Source organism: Daphnia magna, linkage group LG6, assembly GCF_020631705.1.
Source record: "Daphnia magna isolate NIES linkage group LG6, ASM2063170v1.1, whole genome shotgun sequence".
Classification (NCBI taxonomy): domain Eukaryota; kingdom Metazoa; phylum Arthropoda; class Branchiopoda; order Diplostraca; family Daphniidae; genus Daphnia; species Daphnia magna.
In genome coordinates this window covers 8,613,773-8,631,066 of record NC_059187.1, presented here as the reverse complement: position 1 = coordinate 8,631,066, position 17,294 = coordinate 8,613,773, and the positions used below count along the sequence as shown (strand labels likewise).

Genomic DNA, 17,294 nt, shown 5'->3' with positions numbered 1-17,294 from the left:
CTCCAAGGCAAAACGACTGAGAATGGCAAGTTGTCATCGTGACAGGTCACGCAATATTAACCGGCATTTCATGAATCAGCTAAGTTTGAAATAACTAAGAGATGATGCACAATATCGCATCGTAATTGCAATGCTTGTCGAAGTACAAGTTCTGGTGTTTACGAAAGAATAAGGGCCAAAAGTGCGTTTCTTACTTACTTTCTTTGCTAATTGTTTTAGTTTTTGTAGTTGCCTTATGCAACTATTTGGTAATCTGACAACAGTGTCAAATTCGATTAGAAAAAAAGGAAATGAAGGAAGGTCGCTGTTTAGAGTGTGCCGAGATCTTTCAATAACATTCAAATCGTAACTGGCTCGTTGATTCTACAGAATATTCAAGTTAATAATGGCTCACAATTATGTGGTTACTGCGCATAAACAAACAGCAGTCACTTCTTGTGTTACTGGTTAGTAAATAAGCATGATTGAACATCAACAGTTATATCTGACGTAGTTTTACTACCGGTGGCGTGGTAAATCGTCTGGTATTTCTTTAAATCAACGCATATTTCATTTGTGATATAGGAAACTTCACGTCGTCTAATGATCTGAACCTTATTGTGGCCAAAAATTACCGCCTTGAGATATATTTGGTTACCCCAGAAGGTCTCAGACCTCTAAAAGAAGTTGGCATCTATGGGAAAATTGCTGTTATGAAACTTTATAAATCTGGGGTAAGTCGTCGAATGAGTATCAAGCGCTGCTTTGCTAATTCAGATTTCCTTCTTTTGTAACTCCACACAATTATGGTATGTGCATCAACAAGTTGAAAGCAAGAAACATGCATAGACTTACATTAGTTTTATTACTTGGTGTGTTTTTTGCGTTTTGAAAGATGAAGCTGCACATTTTTCTTTGAAGAAATCTTGCAAAAATTTCTAAACATAATATGTATATTGATTTTGCAGAATGACAAAAAAGATTCCCTGTTTATTTTAACTGCTCGATATAATGCCATGATTTTGGAATGTTCTGGGGAAGGAGAAAACATGGAAATTATCACAAGAACACAAGGAAATGTAGCAGATAAAATTGGAAAACCATCTGAAACTGGTATAATTGCAATCATAGATCCTGATTGTAGGGTGATTGGCCTTCGTCTTTATGATGGCTTGTTAAAAATCATTCCCTTGGAAAAAGATAGCAGTGAAATTAAAGCCTACAATATTAGGTATTTTTGTTTTGTTTTGTGCATCATAAAAATAACTTAAAAGGTTGTTACTTACAGGATTGAGGAACTTTGCATACAAGACATAGCTTTCTTATATGGGTGTGCAAATCCAACTGTGGTTATTATTCACCAGGACGCTCATGGTAGACACGTCAAGACACGAGAGATATCTTTGCGAGACAAGGAGTTTGCCAAGGTAAAGTAATCAGCTATATCATTTTTGTAATCCCTTAATTTTTTTACCGTTACTTGTATATTAGACCTCCTGGAAGCAAGATAACGTCGAAACCGAAGCCTCAATGTTGTTGCCAGTTCCTGAACCTTACGGAGGGGCTTTGATTATTGGTCAGGAATCAATAACCTATCATAACGGACAAAATTACGTTACCATCGCACCACCAATTATTAAAGTAAACGTTTGATTACAAAACACATGTAAACTTTTATAAATAATATGAATTTTTCTACCAACAGCAGAGTACCATCACCTGCTATGGTAAAGTTGATCCTAATGGATCACGATACTTATTGGGAGATTTAGCCGGGCATCTCTTCATGCTGGTATTGGAAAAAGAGGAGAAGATGGATGGAACGGTTACAGTACGTGACATTAAAATTGAACTTCTTGGAGAAGTTTCAATTCCCGAATGTTTAACCTATCTTGACAATGGGGTTGTTTTCATCGGTTCCCGGTTTGGAGATTCTCAGTTAGTCAAATTAAACGTCACTCCCGATGAAAACAATTCCTATGTTACGGTGATGGAAACATTCACCAATCTGGCGCCTATCGTAGATATGACAATCGTCGATCTTGATCGACAGGGACAAGGCCAACTTGTAACGTGCTCAGGTAACCAGGAAAAGAACTCGGATTCTAGTGTTCATTGTAACTTTAAACTTATTTATAGGTGCTTACAAGGAAGGTTCATTGCGTATTATACGCAATGGAATTGGGATTCACGAGCAAGCAAGTATCGATTTGCCTGGTATTAAGGGAATATGGGCCCTGAAAATGGGTTTTTCTGGAAACCAATCAGTAGATGACAGCGTCGTCTTATCTTTTGTGGGACAAACAAGGTAACCGTCCTTTACCTATGTCTTTTAATAAATTCTGTCGCATCGATTTTTTATGTAGGGTTTTGATGTTAAATGGAGAAGAGATGGAAGAAACCGAGATTCCTGGTCTCATTGCTGATCAACAAACGTTCTTCTGCGGCAATGTTGGAAAAGATTCCGTATTGCAAATCACAACCGGTAGCGTGAGACTAATATCTGTGAACACGAAACAGAAGCTAAGGTTGCATACCTGTTACAAATTGCATTACAAATTTCAATATTAATTTAATTTTTAATTTGCTTAGTGATTGGACACCTCCCGACGGAAAAATGCTCAATGTCGTAGCTTGTAATCATGGGCAGGTGCTATGTGCTGCCGGTCGTGATCTTTACTATTTGGAAATGGAAGATGACACTCAAGTCATTCTTAAAAGGTACGAGTAGACTGTCTTGTTGTGGTAATCGCGACCTAGCAATTATGAATTTTTAACATTTTCCTGTTAATAGTCACGTAACTCTGGACTACGAAGTGGCTTGTTTAGACTTAACTCCCATTTCGGTAACTTCTCAGCAAAACACTTCTATCGCAAAAGCTGAGGTGTGTGCTGTCGGTCTGTGGACAGACATTTCTGCGAGACTTCTAAAGCTGCCTACATTAGAAGAGTTTCACAAAGAGCCACTTGGAGGAGGTAAATGACTGACAATTGTTACTTGACGAATTTTGTTTGGTTTGGTTTTTTACGTCTATTTTTTTTTTTTATTTATTTACTTTAAATTTTTATTAAATTAAATTAAATTTTACTTTATTTTATTTTATTCTATTTTATTCTATTTTATTCTATTTTACAGAGATTATTCCGCGATCTATTTTGATGGCTCTATTTGAGGGTACACCCTATCTGCTTGTTGCACTGGGTGACGGCTCCCTTTTTTACTTCAGTATGAATCCAGTCACCAAGTTACTTGGTGACCGTAAAAAGGTAAAACAGTTACGGAACGCATAGTCCAATAATTATACCATTATTTATCTGCTACGTACTAAGGTAACCTTGGGAACTCAGCCGACCGTCCTTCGGCCGTTTCGGTCTCAATCCACCGTCAATGTTTTTGCATGCTCAGACCGACCTACGGTTATCTATTCTTCCAATCATAAATTGGTTTTCAGTAACGTCAACCTTAAAGAGGTTGCACATATGTGCCCGCTTAATTCGGAAGCGTATCCAGATAGCTTAGTGCTGGCGACAGACACTGCGGTTACCATAGGAACGATCGATGAAATCCAAAAATTACACATTAGGACGGTACCGCTTGGTGAATCCCCTCGTCGAATAGCATACCAGGAAAATACACAGGTGAGATTACATCTACCATGCTGTTGTTTGTATTCCTAACATTTCTGTTTGATGCTGCTAGACTTTCGGAGTGATTACGTCTCGGGTCGACATTGTTGAATCCTCTGGTTTGACGCCTGCCCGTCAGTCTGCTTCTACTCAGGCACAATCTGTATCCTCATCCAGCTCACTTGGTTCGGCGATCAAAGCACCTGTCAGTACGAGGGACTCTTGTGGAAGTGGTGGTGGAGCCGAAATTGGTCAGGAGATTGAAGTATACAATTTGCTGATTGTCGATCAACACTCCTTCGCGGGTATTTTCTTTATTTTACCGGAATGACATAGCATTTCTTAAATGTGTTTTCTGTAATAGTCCTTCACGCGCATCAGTTCATGCAGAATGAATATGCTCTGAGCATTGTGTCTACGCGATTAGGAGATGATGTCAACCCGTATTACGTGGTCGGAACAGCATTGGTGGTACCTGAAGAGTCTGAGCCCAAACAAGGTCGCATTGTCCTATTTCAGTGGTCCGACGGGAAGTTGACTACTGTTGCAGAAAAAGAGGTGAAGGGCGCGTGCTATTCATTAGTAGATTTCAACGCAAAAATACTGGCTGCCATCAACAATGTCGTAAGTAAAATAGAGTATTCGTCTATAAAGAAATATTTGTTCAAACAATTATTCTACCCTTTAAGGTTCGGCTATATGAGTGGACGGCAGAGAAAGAATTGAGATTAGAGTGCAGCAATTTCAATCACATTATAGCCCTATATCTCAAACGGAAGGGTGACTTCATCTTGGTCGGTGATCTAATGAGGTCCATTACTCTATTGCAATATAAAACTATGGAAGGAAGCTTTGAGGAGGTAAAACTTAACATTGTGTTTCTTGGCATTTCGCCTAATGGATTTCCTACATAAAATCGATAGATGGCAAGAGATAGTAATCCGAATTGGATGTCAGCTGTCGAAATTTTGGATGATGACACGTTCCTTGGCGCCGAGAATTCTTTTAACCTTTTTGTTTGTCAGAAAGACAGGTTAGTACCAGAATTCATTCTTCGTTGCGAACTTTCTCTAACTATTGAAGTCTAGTGCGGCCACAACAGAGGAAGAGAGGCAACAACTTACTGAGGTTGGTCGCTTTCATCTCGGCGACATGGTTAATGTTTTCCGACACGGATCTTTGGTTATGGACCATGCTGCTGAAACGCTAAGTACTCCTACGCAAGGCTGCGTCTTATTTGGAACAGTCCATGGAGCTATAGGTAGTTAGAACTATTAGTTGTTAGCCCTAAGAGAGAGCAGTAACATGCGTTCTTTTTTATAGGCGTGGTTACGCAATTACCAACCGAATTTTATCACTTCCTGTCTGAGGTACAAACTCGCATGGCCCGTGTCATTAAACCCGTGGGGAAAATTGAACATAGCTTCTGGAGAAGTTTCGCCACCGAGCGCAAAGTTGAACCGTGCGAGGGCTTTATTGATGGGGATTTAATTGAATCTTTTTTAGATTTATCAAGTGACAAGATGAAGGAAGTTGCTAATGGATTACAGGTATTATTTTTATGGAAAATGCGTTGGATAAAGGTACATCTAGTGTTTTTTCCTTACGTAGATGGACGACGGAAGTGGAATGAAAAGGGAAGCGACAGTAGAAGATATAATTAAACTGATAGAGGATTTAACTCGAATTCATTAAAGTAATTCCAATTATTGCGATTGCAGTGTATTAAATGTGGGCAATACTAAAGGAGTTTCATCAGTTTCCAAATTTATTTCCTTTATTTTTCTTGGTTAGCTTCCTCTTCCTACTTTTTGCAACCGGCAGAGTTGGTTCACGCGTCAATAATTCTAAACAAAACTAATCAAATTGATTCCTACACATGCATCGTGTTTTATATTACCTCCAATATCAGCATTATTCATGGATTTCAATTTATCCAAAACGAGAACTTCTACTTTCGATTCCTGCAAGTCATCGTTATTTTCTTCCGTTCCCGAAAGGCTAGCAGTATCAACGAGTTCTTTTAGTTGGAATAAGTATTCTCTTTCATCATCTTCAATCTTTATTGACTGCCAGATATTAGGCTTCTTAGAAGTCCTCACCCTTTCTTGTCTTTTTTTCAGCCTGCATTGAGAATAAATAAGTAAACATTTAAAATGCAATTTAAGAACAAAAACAATGGCCCTACAATGGATGTATGTCTATGAGAGTGTCATCTGATTTTAACCAATCTTCCAAGCTCAGAGGAATAATATATCCTTCTGACAAGAAGTTTACAGTACTATTGGGTATCAATCCTTCAGCATGACTAATACTACTGATGCTGCTGAACAATTTAATTAAGAAGTACATTGTATGCAGTGATAATGCCCTAATGAGACACAAAAGGTATTAGTTTTACCAATCAAAGTCTGTTTTGAATAAGTAAATTATTACCAAATTCTTGAAACAAAAGACATGGAAATGACCACTATACTTATAAAATGCCCTAGCTGCATCTTTTGGATCATTATTGTACCATAGTGCTGGCTGAGACATAGGATCTGAGCCAGTAATCTGACAATGCCCTGCAGCCTCACTTGAATATATTCGTATTTGGGTTTTGGTGCAACAAATATTGCATTCACAGTTTTCACGCTGACAACATGTTGTTCCTGAAAACTAGTGAGATCTGACACAAGATTTGTTTTAAGAAGTTTTTGAACCATTTTTTGGATCTGCTTCAAAACTTTGTAGCTTTTATCATGAGCAAACACCGCTCTAAGCTTGTACAAAAACCGTGTTAGAAGAACAACCTCAGATGTCATCAATGACATAAAATCCATTAATTTTTGTGGTTTCCCAGATAAATCTTCTAGGAAAGTATTCATGATTCCTGAGAGACAAAAGGGCAAACGAAAATATGTGTTTTAACTAAAAGTATTGCCTTTTTTTTTTTTTACCTTGAAATTGAGCAGATAATTTTTGGGCGGATGTAGCAGGGCACGGTAAATGCGACTGGTTCCACAAAGGAATATTTGCCATTATTAAAATGTACGGTTACAGAACCAAATAATGAAAGAACGCATGGGAACAGTTACGTGAGAATTGAACGGACACGTTTAAATTTTTGAAGGTAGCCCCCTGAACAGCAACGGCGAGCAGACTGTGTTTACGTTGGATTTTTACCGTGGCTTTTACTCAGAGTTGCCACCGTACCGGGATTAGTCCCGAAAGCCTGATTTTTTAGGGGTTTGCTGGTTTGGGGGATTTTTGTTTGGATTTGCACAAAACGGGATTTTTCGGGATATTTGGTAAATTATTTGTTTGATTATTATTTTTGTTTAACGTTCCAATTATATGATTTCAATAAAACCCTTATTCCTTACCGGACCTTTATTCCACTACCTTTTTCTGAGTTGATATCATTTTTTTTTATATCTTGTGATTTGTGAATGGCATTAAAGATCTTGATTCTGGATAGCTAGTAATTAGCGTCTCGTCAGAGTAATAGAATACTATATTGTATGTAAATGAAAAAGTGGGAAGGGTTAATTCGTTAATTTTTAAAACGGCTAGTCTTAAGAGAAAACCAATGACTAAATTGAAATCAGCGTTTAATTTCCATTATGCCGTCTGATTTTTGGAGAATTTCAAGAGATGTCATTTTTTGCCGATTTTGACAAAAGTGGAAAGGCCCTTCCCACTTTTTCATTTTTGGCCAAATTTCAAATTTTGCTTAAAATACATGATTTTGATTCAGAATGGTATGAAAATCACGGAAATCAGGTTTATTTTTCTATTGGTCTTATAGTTTTCTGTTTAAACGTTAAAAACCATAAATTAAGTTGGTGCGCTAACAGCACTGTTTTTGTTAATTTTTAAAACGGCTAGTTTAACGGAGAAACCAATGACGAAATCGAAATAATTTTGCCCTTGTCAGGCATTTTTCACATGTCTAACATTTGGCATCTTTTACTCATCACGCATGCGCGATAGTTCGTGAGCAGACGAACCACTGAAAGAGACTTGCGCAGTCTAGTTGCATCCAGCCAAATACTAGTAGAACCCGAAACATTGTTTTGACAAGTTCTGTCATGTTGGGTTTGCAGGTTTTCACAAAAGACCAAGTAAGTAACGAGTTTGATCGTGTTAAATGTATGATTTTTTTATTCGAGTGTATTTATGTGTCAGAACTGAAATCGTACTTTTAGAACTTTTAAAGCACCACATAACTTTTATTAACAATAGTTTACTTTTACAGCAATAAAAATCTTGTTAACCATTTAAAGCAGAACAAAGCTCATTTTTTAGATTAACGGAATTTCAACTTCTGGTTTTACTTCCGGTTTTAAAATGCCAAATAACTCTTTATTTGTAGGTCTATCAGAAAAAGATTAACATTTTCGTGATCCTCGTCAAATTTGAGGTCGATTGCATGTATTAGCTCAAAATACCTGAAAATCGGCAAAAATCGCTAATTTTCCTGAACAATCGCGATTTTGGTTAAACTCGACTTTTGGCTAAAAACACGCCATTCCAACCCCAAATTTGATAAGGATCACGAAAACCCAACTCGTTTTGTTATGGGATCATTATTACCGGAGATATTGGCTATTTCCGGTTACTTCGGGAAATTTTCGTGGCAATTTTCAAAAATTATAAAATGAGCTGTATTATTCTAACAATTTCAAATTTTTTTCTTGCATGCATTAGGGTGTTGCAGCTTTTATTCCGTGTTTTTCTTGCTATCAACAGTACAGGCTGACCAACGACAGTTTTAGCTACAAATATTTGACGCCTCGTCTTGCAACTAGCTGTTGATATTCTAGGTTTTTTAAATTTAAAATTGGAATCAACTGTCTGAGGTTAGTAAAGTTCAAGCACTAAAAAGCTAGAATTGTACTGATTTAAAAGTAAAATCTATTTTCTTTGTGGGTTCCATGCGGAAAATCTAGATGTCGTTACCCCTGGCAGACGGGAGGCGCTAACGTCTGCTAACGTCAAAATTGTCTATTTCCCCCCGTCAGCTAAGGAGTACAAAGTACCTATATTATAGTCTTTCTTTTCCTCTTAGTGTCACCTTAGTTAGACTTGTAGTTACTTGTCTCATCATTCTGGATTTACGCAACGACGACATTTGGTGTTGCACGTTTCTTCGCTGTTTTATTGTCCTTTGTATAGAGCGTAAGTTCTTCTAATAGACCAACATATCTGCGAGCAAGGATCTGCTTAGGGACAGTGAGACATCAGCGAATACAACAACGGAACCATATCCAAATTGTAGCACAAAACTTGTACAGCTGTGATACCTCCCAAACACCTATGCAGTTTGGAATGCTTGTCAGGTGAATGGTACAGTAACATCCCATAAATATCAATCAACTGCCTTATTCACTTTTTTATTTTGTTTTTCTAGCAGATTAATGTAAAAGATGTCAAATGTTAGACATGTGGAAAAGGCCTGATAGGATGTGTGGGCGCCTTTGGTAACATAGATTGGAACTTATGATTTTTCATGTTGGCTACACCAAGGCAGTAATAACTGTGCTGCAAACAATCTGCAAAACATGCTTGTCTGTCCATCTCAGTGATGAGATGGCAAATTTGTTGAGTAAATCTGACTAAGGAAGAAAATCTGAGAAGTGTTCCTAAAAGTAACTTGTCCCAGTGTGATTTTCATAGCAATCCATCATTTGTTCCAAAGATTTTTTTATGAAGCTACAACATAGAAGGTTGGCCACTTCTTACAGTAGAAAACCATTTGGGGTGCACCATTTAAATAAATGATCAAAGATTTATAATTTTGCAGGTCTTGACCCAGTAAGCATCATACAGGGAGCTCCTATGTATGAAAGGAACTTTCTTCAGTATTGATACTGGGATAAATGACTTTGTTCTCATCAACTTTCAGTTTAAAGAAACCATTAACTCCTCAAAGACCACAAGTACACCTGTTACCACCACCCGGTTCCAAATCGATGATTGCTTGGATTCTAGAAAAAAACAATGCTCGGTAAAGTAAATTTTACAGTTGCCAACCACAATAGTTCCGCACTGTAATAAAATCTCGGTCAGTGACTCGGTGTCGCCAACGTGATACAAAGTTATTCAACTCTTTACATCAAACCTGTTGAGAAGGATGCCCCAGGCTGGACACTATTACTCCAATTGAAAATGAATGGACACAGGTAACGAGTTTAGAGAGACTTTTATCAGATCACCTTGCAACCTCTTACTTTCATTTGAAAGTAATTCAAGTAGGTCGTCCTAATGCAATAATAATTTCCGATTTAATTTTTTGAATTAGTTCATTTATAGCACTCATGCAAGATGCAACCACCATTTAGACATCTTAAAAACGTATTTTAGGATATGCAAACTATGGCACTTAATTTTTATATAATACTTCGCAAGTTTGTCGCATGTGAAAAAGAATAAAAATGGAATGTGATGCCTAGGTAGCATAATGAGGTCAGAAGATTGCCCAACATCTATGGAAAAATGACTTGATTGATGGTAGTATTTTGTTCCAAGACTGTTGAATGTCTATTGTGAAGGTTTATCAGATAGTTGTACTGACACCACCTATTTTTTCTAGAACCAGCTATATTTAGCAGGTTGGCTTTATTGGAGAACTGTTAAACATTTGATATTCATAATGTTCGCAAGGCTTTTAAGAAAATAGTTTTCATTGCACTGGCGACAATTCGGAATGGCGAGGTGCGAATGAATCGGATTAAAAGTCAGCGTGGAAATGCAATAGGTAACAAAAAGTTTATGAGTTGTAGTAATTTTTGATATTAAAAAATTGTTAGTTCCGCAGCTGGCAAGAAATGAGAGGACGATTGGTGATGAGACAATTTATTCTAATCGCTGTAACTCATGGACACGTCGACATTCGTGGTAATCAAACTTAGAACGTCTGCAATGCGAAATTTTTCACCAATATAAAGGAAAGCTGCAAACATATTTTCAGCATTTTTAATAAAAAAATAAGCGCGTTCATTCCCTTCAACCAATTGTCAACGCGAGGGTAAATAAATAAAAAATGTCCGCTTAAAATAAATACTATTTTCAAAAGATTTTTGAATTTTTAGCCCCGTAGGAACCTTCCATACGTCACTTTTATTGTAGCTGACAGTGACTGTAATTATGGCTTACTTAGCCCATGCTTATCCAGAGCTGCCTTGTTGATCCCCGCCCTAAAAACTATCATCTTCAAAAGCTTCCAGGTTTGTTGTGGTCGTAGAACAGCAGACGACGAAGGTGGGGAAGCAACAAAGCAAATAAGAAATTCATTCATTTCGTTTGAAGTACGTACTACTCGATTTGAACAGTTCAAAGCGGCATTGTACCATCGGGCAGAATCCAAACGGTTGATGCATTGAAAATGTCGGAGCTCTGTTGATGAATTTTCACCAGCACTCTTCCACAAGACGCGCGCGAAGCAAACGATAGCAAAGGAGATAGGGACTTGAATTGGTTGTTTACCACCCGTGGCTTTCCCGCATCCCAGGATTAGTCTTGTACACCTTTTGCACTTGTACAGAGCGTTCGGGAACGAAATTAGTTGTGGATGGGTTTGCTGTTGACAAGCAAGGTTTGTTATCAAAAAGCATGCTGTACGTTACAAACCCCCATTTTGATACTTTTCTTTTCTACAGGGAAGGATTTTTACTACCAAACTAGATAGGAATGAAATTTGTTGTGGCTGGTTTGTTTGTTGACAAGCAAGGTTTATTATCAAAAAGCATGTTGTACATTATGAACCCACTTTCATACTTTTCTTTTTTACAGGGAAGGATTTTTTTACCAAAGTAGACAGGATATTTATTCTTAATCCCACAATGTCTTGGTAATAAATCGTAAGAAAATGCCAAAAAGATTTCACCGTATTAATAGATGTATCAGCAAAATTGTAATACTAACTCGTGTTTTTTCGTTTAATGTAGACTACAAATCATGCTGAATTAGAATAGTATGTTGATCGAGGCTGGGTGCCAAAGCAATGGATGATAATTGTAAGCGCGATTGGAAATATCCATGATTTATTAACGTTCTCTCATGTTACGGTATTTTATTAAAGACAAATTGAAGTGTATATCTGGGCTCCCTTCTTTTCTGTGGCCCCGTTTCCCCTTGACTCGTAATAAGCCCGTAGGGGGTCATGCCCCTACTGTACGGTATATATAAAAACAACATATATCGAGGTTTGGAGGGCTCTGGCCGGAAAGGGGACGTGGGGGTCCTCATAGTTCGATGAAATGCTTATGGAGGGCTATGTCGCTACCCACAAATCCGAATTAAAGGTTAATCGCTCCTGTAAAAATGTTCCAAATCTTCAGCTCTTCTTCCGGCTTCTCTTAGCCAAGCACTGGGTAATCTCCCCGGTGAGTCAATTGAGGCAGTGTCTCCCCCTGCCTTGGTTGACAGCAATTTTTGAAATGGTTATTCAACCTTTTAAAAGTTGCAAAAATTTTTTCATGTGGAGAATTATCAATACAAATTTTGTTTTACATTAATTTTGAAAAATTTGTTTTTCGTACTTACTTTGTTTTCACACTCTATACATTCCTGACATTTACACTTTTTTCTTTTAAGGATTGGACTCTAATCACTGCTGAGATGGCCACTGATGTGCAGTTCTTGTACTGCGAATTCCCGGATTGCCTTTGAATGATTGCCGATGACATCTCAATTCTGTAGTTGGTAGATATCTGTTGAACATAGTTGAAACTCATATTTACCAGAGTTTTGTTTACCTGCAGAATAATTTTGTAATATTGGATAATTCATTAATAATTATTATTATTCAATCTTTGTATATATTGGATTATACGGTGTATTGAAGTAGTTTCTCAGAATTTAATTTAACTCTTTCGGGGATCGATCCCCAAACTTTCGGTGTGCATTGCCGATGCTCAACCGTTGAGCCATGAGTTATAAATAATTATTCACTAATATTAGAAGGCACGAAAAGATAATAAAGGCAATTTTTATAGGCTCGTAAAATTATGTGCTAACCTGACTGATGTTACATAAGGTTCATAGCTCTGTGGTAGAACGTTGGTGTATGGATCTAAAGTTTCCGGGTTCAAATCCCGTCGGAAGTTTAGCACATTAATTTATGGTAAATCGTTTCGCAATTCAATTAGATGTATTTATTATAGACATATTAAAAGGAAATTGTCTTGAATCATGCTACAAAAATTATTCTAAGTCCAAATTTGTTAACTCAATTAACACGAAAATGTAGACAGTATGTTAATATGACTTATAGCTCAGTGGTAGAGCATCGGCACGATACGCCACAGATTAAGGGTTCAAATCCTGAAAGAGTCAACCAAATTATTAAAATAATCAACAGTTTCAGATAAATGAATATATATTACAATCTGAAATATGTATGAGATCTTACGGCTGGGGATGACAATGGTTAAAGTCCGTTGCAAAGTGTATAAGTAACACAGGCACGTCGATAAATCGAAATAAACAATTTATTAAAATTTATTATTGAGAATTGTATTAAAGATTACCAAAATATCCGTCCCATTACTTCGTAATGGGGAAGTTTCTCGACCCGACTGGCTCCTGGGAATGTAGACCCCTGGGAATGTTGGAAGCCCAGGACATCAGGAACCCACGTGGAATCGAACCACGGACCTTCGAGTTGCTAGTCGGATGCGATACCTTTCTGGCAACCCCCCTATATCCCCCCATTGATATTTGATCCCCTATGTACAATTTTGCACAGTTACCTTAATGTGTTGAAGACTTAGATTACAATGTAGTATCTCTCATAGCTCAATGGTAGAGCGATGGACTGGAATACGATGTAACTTGGGTTCGAATCCCATTCAGCTGTAGTGGAATTCAGTGTCTATGATGGATAATATGTAGTGACATTAATTAATCGTTTTTTTATTTTTAACAAACATTAAATTGACTGGGATTAATCATCATAGTATGGGTTCGTTTTCCATCTGAGTTGTAATGTTCCGGTATATGCGACCAATAGCCACGTTGAAGAATAGAGCTTTACAAGTCTTTGGTTAAGGCACTCTAATTTTACTTAGAGATTTTGTAACTCATAAATCAGAATTTTCCCAATGGAATTTATTTTTACATTGGAATGTAACTGAACTCTTTAGGGAATCGAACCCTAAATCTTCTACGTACCGCTCCGATGCTATACCGTTGTGCCATTAGACATACACTTTGAATTTCAACTTTTACCATGAACTTAAATGAAACTTGTAATAATAATTTCAAGTAGCCCAAGGTAAATTACTAAAACGCTTGTTAACTGTCGCTGAATAACGTAAATAAAGTAAATTAGCAAACATATTGTATCTTTTCGTAAAGATAAAATAAAAAAAAAAGAAAAAGATAAGAATGGATATAGATGCCCTGCACTCGCGACGAGTTATCACCTGTAGAAGTGCTTTATGGAGAAGGGCAGCACGAACGGCGGAATCGACTCCACCGCTTACTAGCATGAGCACGATCTTATCACGTCCGACCGTGCGCCGGATGTAATCGTTACACTGCTGCTCGCGTTTCTCCAATGTGAAACCTCCTTGCAATCCACAGATTTCGAATAAGAAGGCATGCAACATTTTTCGTCCTGTAATTTGACACCAGCCGTTAAGATCAATGTTTCGCACTCAATGGAAAGGAAACCAACATACCGTTTTCAGTCAAATCATGGAACTGGACTCAGTAATATCAGCAATAGCGGAAATAATATGATGTGAAGATTTTGCGACGTAACGCAACCCTTCTGCAACCTTGTCTAAGCTGTCACAATACCATTTAACCATTAACCATGTAATACCATTTGCCGAGTCTCTAAGCCTTTAAACAATAGCCACTCCGTTTCTACTTGGATCTCAAATTGCCCATCGCGAATATTTTTCTCTCCACTGTTCCACCTTAACAGAACAAAACAAAAACATAACAACATTCAAATTACTTTACTACATTATTGTTATTTCTGACATACTAAATACTACTGAGAAAAACAATTTGTATGATAAAAATGTGATATAAAACAGAATTGTTTACCTAACTCCTTATTGAGTATTTGCTTGCCAAATAAATTCTCAGCACTGGAAGACCTCAGCCTGAAGTTTATTGGATTGTATAGTGGGGCGTAAACCACGTACACTGAGTTAGGACCTGTGCAAAAGTAATATGAAGTTCTTTTTTGGCTCAACCATTTCATCGATTTGACCCTGAACATCTGTATACACTTCTATGTTTCCACAAGTTAAGTGTAACAATAACATTAAGCAGAAAAGCCAACTAAAATATTCTGTGCTTTGTTTTTGGTTTCAGTCTTTACCTCCTGAAATTATAGTTGCTTTATAGCCTTGTTAAAGCAGAAAGGCATCTGTGGTTTCCAAGGCTAGAATATCAGATTCCACACATTGTTTCCTGACTCTGTTATCAATAACCTAAAATCTAAATTTTTTAAATTAATAAACTTTTATATCATTTATCACCCATGGTTGTGTGGGTGGGTGTCTGCCTAGGAAGCTTGTGGAATAAATCTCCATTTGTGAAAACAAGTGATCTAAAGGTATAGGTCATATGTTATTTCATTTTACCAATTTCCATTTTTTTTTTTAACTATTAACGAATCCCTAACAACTAGGACACATCTGATGAACCATGAATTTCTACTGCAGACGATCCACTAAACAGTGTGGCCATCTATTGATAAGATATCTAGTTTTATTTGATTAATTAAGCCCGACATTTTAAGACCGACTTATTGTATACAAAATCGGCTTAGAATTTTGACTTGGAATTCAATAAAACTAAACCTATAGAACTATTAGTTTTCCATTCAATTAATCGATATTTGGATGAAACGGAACCAGAGTAGCAAACAATCTTTTCCAATTTAAAAAGGGCAGCACTTTTTTTTTTTTTACAGTTGATTTAACGAGAAAACCAACGATTTAATCGAAATCAACGTTCAATTTGGGTTATTCCATGTGGTTTTTGTCGAATTCCATGAGATGTGGAAACGGGGAAAATCATCTCATGAAATACTCAAGCAATCGCTAGTTTCTCTACTAGATGTCTTGAAAATTTTGTGAGCAACTGAATCACGATTCCGTAGCTGAACGAAAGAGGGACTGCAATAGAATTCGTCTGCTAGGCAGAGAAAAAACATGGAACGTCTACTGCTTGACTTTTTATTAGGTGAGACATCTCTTTATCTGTTTGTACTAACAAAATAAAATATTTCGTAATGAACAGCAGAACATGCAAAACATGCTTGTCTGTCCATCTCAGTGATGAGATGGCAAATTTGTTGAGTAAATCTGACTAAGGAAGCAAATCTGAGAAGTGTTCCTAAAAGTAACTTGTCCCAGTGTGATTTTCATAGCAATCCATCATTTTTTCCAAAGATTTTTTTATGAAGCTACAACATAGAAGGTTGGCCACTTCTTACAGTAGAAAACCATTTGGGGTGCACCATTTAGATAAATGATCAAAGATTTATTATTTTGCAGGTCGTGACCCAGTAAGCATCATACAGGGAGCTCCTATGTATGAAAGGAACTTTCTTCAGTATTGATACTGGGATAAATGACTTTGTTCTCATCAACTTTCAGTTTAAAGAAACCATTAACTCCTCAAAGACCACAAGTACACCTGTTACCACCACCCGGTTCCAAATCGATGATTGCTTGGATTCTAGAAAAAAACAATGCTCGGTAAAGTAAATTTTACAGTTGCCAACCACAATAGTTCCGCACTGTAATAAAATCTCGGTCAGTGACTCGGTGTCGCCAACGTGATACAAAGTTATTCAACTCTTTACATCAAACCTGTTGAGAAGGATGCCCCAGGCTGGACACTATTACTCCAATTGAAAATGAATGGACACAGGTAACAAGTTTAGAGAGACTTTTATCAGATCACCTTGCAACCTCTTACTTTCATTTGAAAGTAATTCAAGTAGGTCGTCCTAATGCAATAATAATTTCCGATTTAATTTTTTGAATTAGTTCATTTATAGCACTCATGCAAGATGCAACCACCATTTAGACATCTTAAAAACGTATTTTAGGATATGCAAACTATGGCACTTAATTTTTATATAATACTTCGCAAGTTTGTCGCATGTGAAAAAGAATAAAAATGGAATGTGATGCCTAGGTAGCATAATGAGGTCAGAAGATTGCCCAACATCTATGGAAAAATGACTTGATTGATGGTAGTATTTTGTTCCAAGACTGTTGAATGTCTATTGTGAAGGTTTATCAGATAGTTGTACTGACACCACCTATTTTTTCTAGAACCAGCTATATTTAGCAGGTTGGCTTTATTGGAGAACTGTTAAACATTTGATATTCATAATGTTCGCAAGGCTTTTAAGAAAATAGTTTTCATTGCACTGGCGACAATTCGGAATGGCGAGGTGCGAATGAATCGGATTAAAAGTCAGCGTGGAAATGCAATAGGTAACAAAAAGTTTATGAGTTGTAGTAATTTTTGATATTAAAAAATTGTTAGTTCCGCAGCTGGCAAGAAATGAGAGGACGATTGGTGATGAGACAATTTATTCTAATCGCTGTAACTCATGGACACGTCGACATTCGTGGTAATCAAACTTAGAACGTCTGCAATGCGAAATTTTTCACCAATATAAAGGAAAGCTGCAAACATATTTTCAGCATTTTTAA

The 17,294-nt window shown here is 37.0% G+C and overlaps 2 protein-coding genes and 3 long non-coding RNA genes across 47 annotated transcripts; 3 read left to right on the top strand and 2 right to left on the bottom strand.

Annotated features, from left to right (window-relative positions):
- Window positions 1–277: 277 nt before the first annotated feature.
- On the top strand, window positions 278–5,367 carry LOC123473641 (DNA damage-binding protein 1-like). Of its 2 annotated transcripts, none has more exons than XM_045174687.1 (19): window positions 278–446; window positions 565–713; window positions 948–1,210; window positions 1,268–1,406; window positions 1,471–1,620; window positions 1,688–2,060; window positions 2,119–2,287; window positions 2,346–2,507; window positions 2,572–2,700; window positions 2,774–2,955; window positions 3,116–3,246; window positions 3,310–3,618; window positions 3,680–3,911; window positions 3,971–4,230; window positions 4,296–4,466; window positions 4,530–4,639; window positions 4,695–4,867; window positions 4,930–5,156; window positions 5,218–5,367. In XM_045174687.1, exons 1-19 carry the CDS (start codon window positions 386–388, stop codon window positions 5,299–5,301), a joined length of 3,474 nt encoding a protein of 1,157 aa, XP_045030622.1. In that variant the 5' UTR covers window positions 278–385; the 3' UTR covers window positions 5,302–5,367. The 2 variants fall into 2 exon arrangements, with proteins under 2 accessions (XP_045030622.1, XP_045030621.1); XM_045174686.1 differs by having other exon boundaries at window positions 1,685–2,060.
- On the bottom strand, window positions 5,313–6,780 carry LOC116925211 (nucleolus and neural progenitor protein). Its single transcript, XM_032931867.2, has 5 exons — window positions 6,549–6,780; window positions 6,043–6,481; window positions 5,795–5,977; window positions 5,507–5,730; window positions 5,313–5,453 (listed from the first exon to the last, which is right to left on the bottom strand). The coding sequence occupies exons 1-5, from the start codon at window positions 6,628–6,630 to the stop codon at window positions 5,362–5,364; spliced, it is 1,020 nt and encodes a 339-aa protein (XP_032787758.2). The 5' UTR covers window positions 6,631–6,780; the 3' UTR covers window positions 5,313–5,361.
- A 784-nt stretch (window positions 6,781–7,564) lies between these two features.
- Window positions 7,565–12,328, top strand: LOC116925209. 26 transcript variants are annotated; one of them, XR_006648437.1, is made up of 15 exons: window positions 7,566–7,715; window positions 8,302–8,453; window positions 8,544–8,940; window positions 9,005–9,320; window positions 9,398–9,408; window positions 9,500–9,601; window positions 9,664–9,776; window positions 9,896–10,104; window positions 10,187–10,351; window positions 10,404–10,621; window positions 10,686–10,854; window positions 10,926–11,188; window positions 11,253–11,323; window positions 11,386–11,443; window positions 11,541–11,689. It is a non-coding gene; the product is annotated as an uncharacterized LOC116925209 (long non-coding RNA). The 26 variants fall into 26 exon arrangements; XR_006648432.1 differs by having other exon boundaries at window positions 9,398–9,434; XR_006648423.1 differs by adding an exon at window positions 12,190–12,328 and having other exon boundaries at window positions 9,398–9,776; window positions 11,541–11,609.
- On the bottom strand, window positions 12,213–15,236 carry LOC116925206. 10 transcript variants are annotated; one of them, XR_006648458.1, is made up of 6 exons: window positions 14,936–15,230; window positions 14,656–14,769; window positions 14,280–14,522; window positions 13,125–14,215; window positions 13,007–13,008; window positions 12,336–12,350 (listed from the first exon to the last, which is right to left on the bottom strand). It is a non-coding gene; the product is annotated as an uncharacterized LOC116925206 (long non-coding RNA). The 10 variants fall into 10 exon arrangements; XR_006648454.1 differs by lacking the exon at window positions 12,336–12,350 and adding an exon at window positions 12,727–12,918 and having other exon boundaries at window positions 12,981–13,008; XR_006648457.1 differs by lacking the exon at window positions 12,336–12,350 and adding an exon at window positions 12,727–12,918.
- Window positions 15,237–15,708: 472 nt separating this feature from the next.
- Window positions 15,709–17,278, top strand: LOC116925299. Of its 8 annotated transcripts, XR_006648448.1 has the most exons (8): window positions 15,715–15,804; window positions 15,862–16,041; window positions 16,119–16,155; window positions 16,221–16,322; window positions 16,385–16,497; window positions 16,617–16,825; window positions 16,908–17,072; window positions 17,125–17,278. It is a non-coding gene; the product is annotated as an uncharacterized LOC116925299 (long non-coding RNA). The 8 variants fall into 8 exon arrangements; XR_006648446.1 differs by having other exon boundaries at window positions 16,221–16,497; XR_006648443.1 differs by having other exon boundaries at window positions 15,716–15,804; window positions 16,119–16,322.
- Window positions 17,279–17,294: the final 16 nt, after the last annotated feature.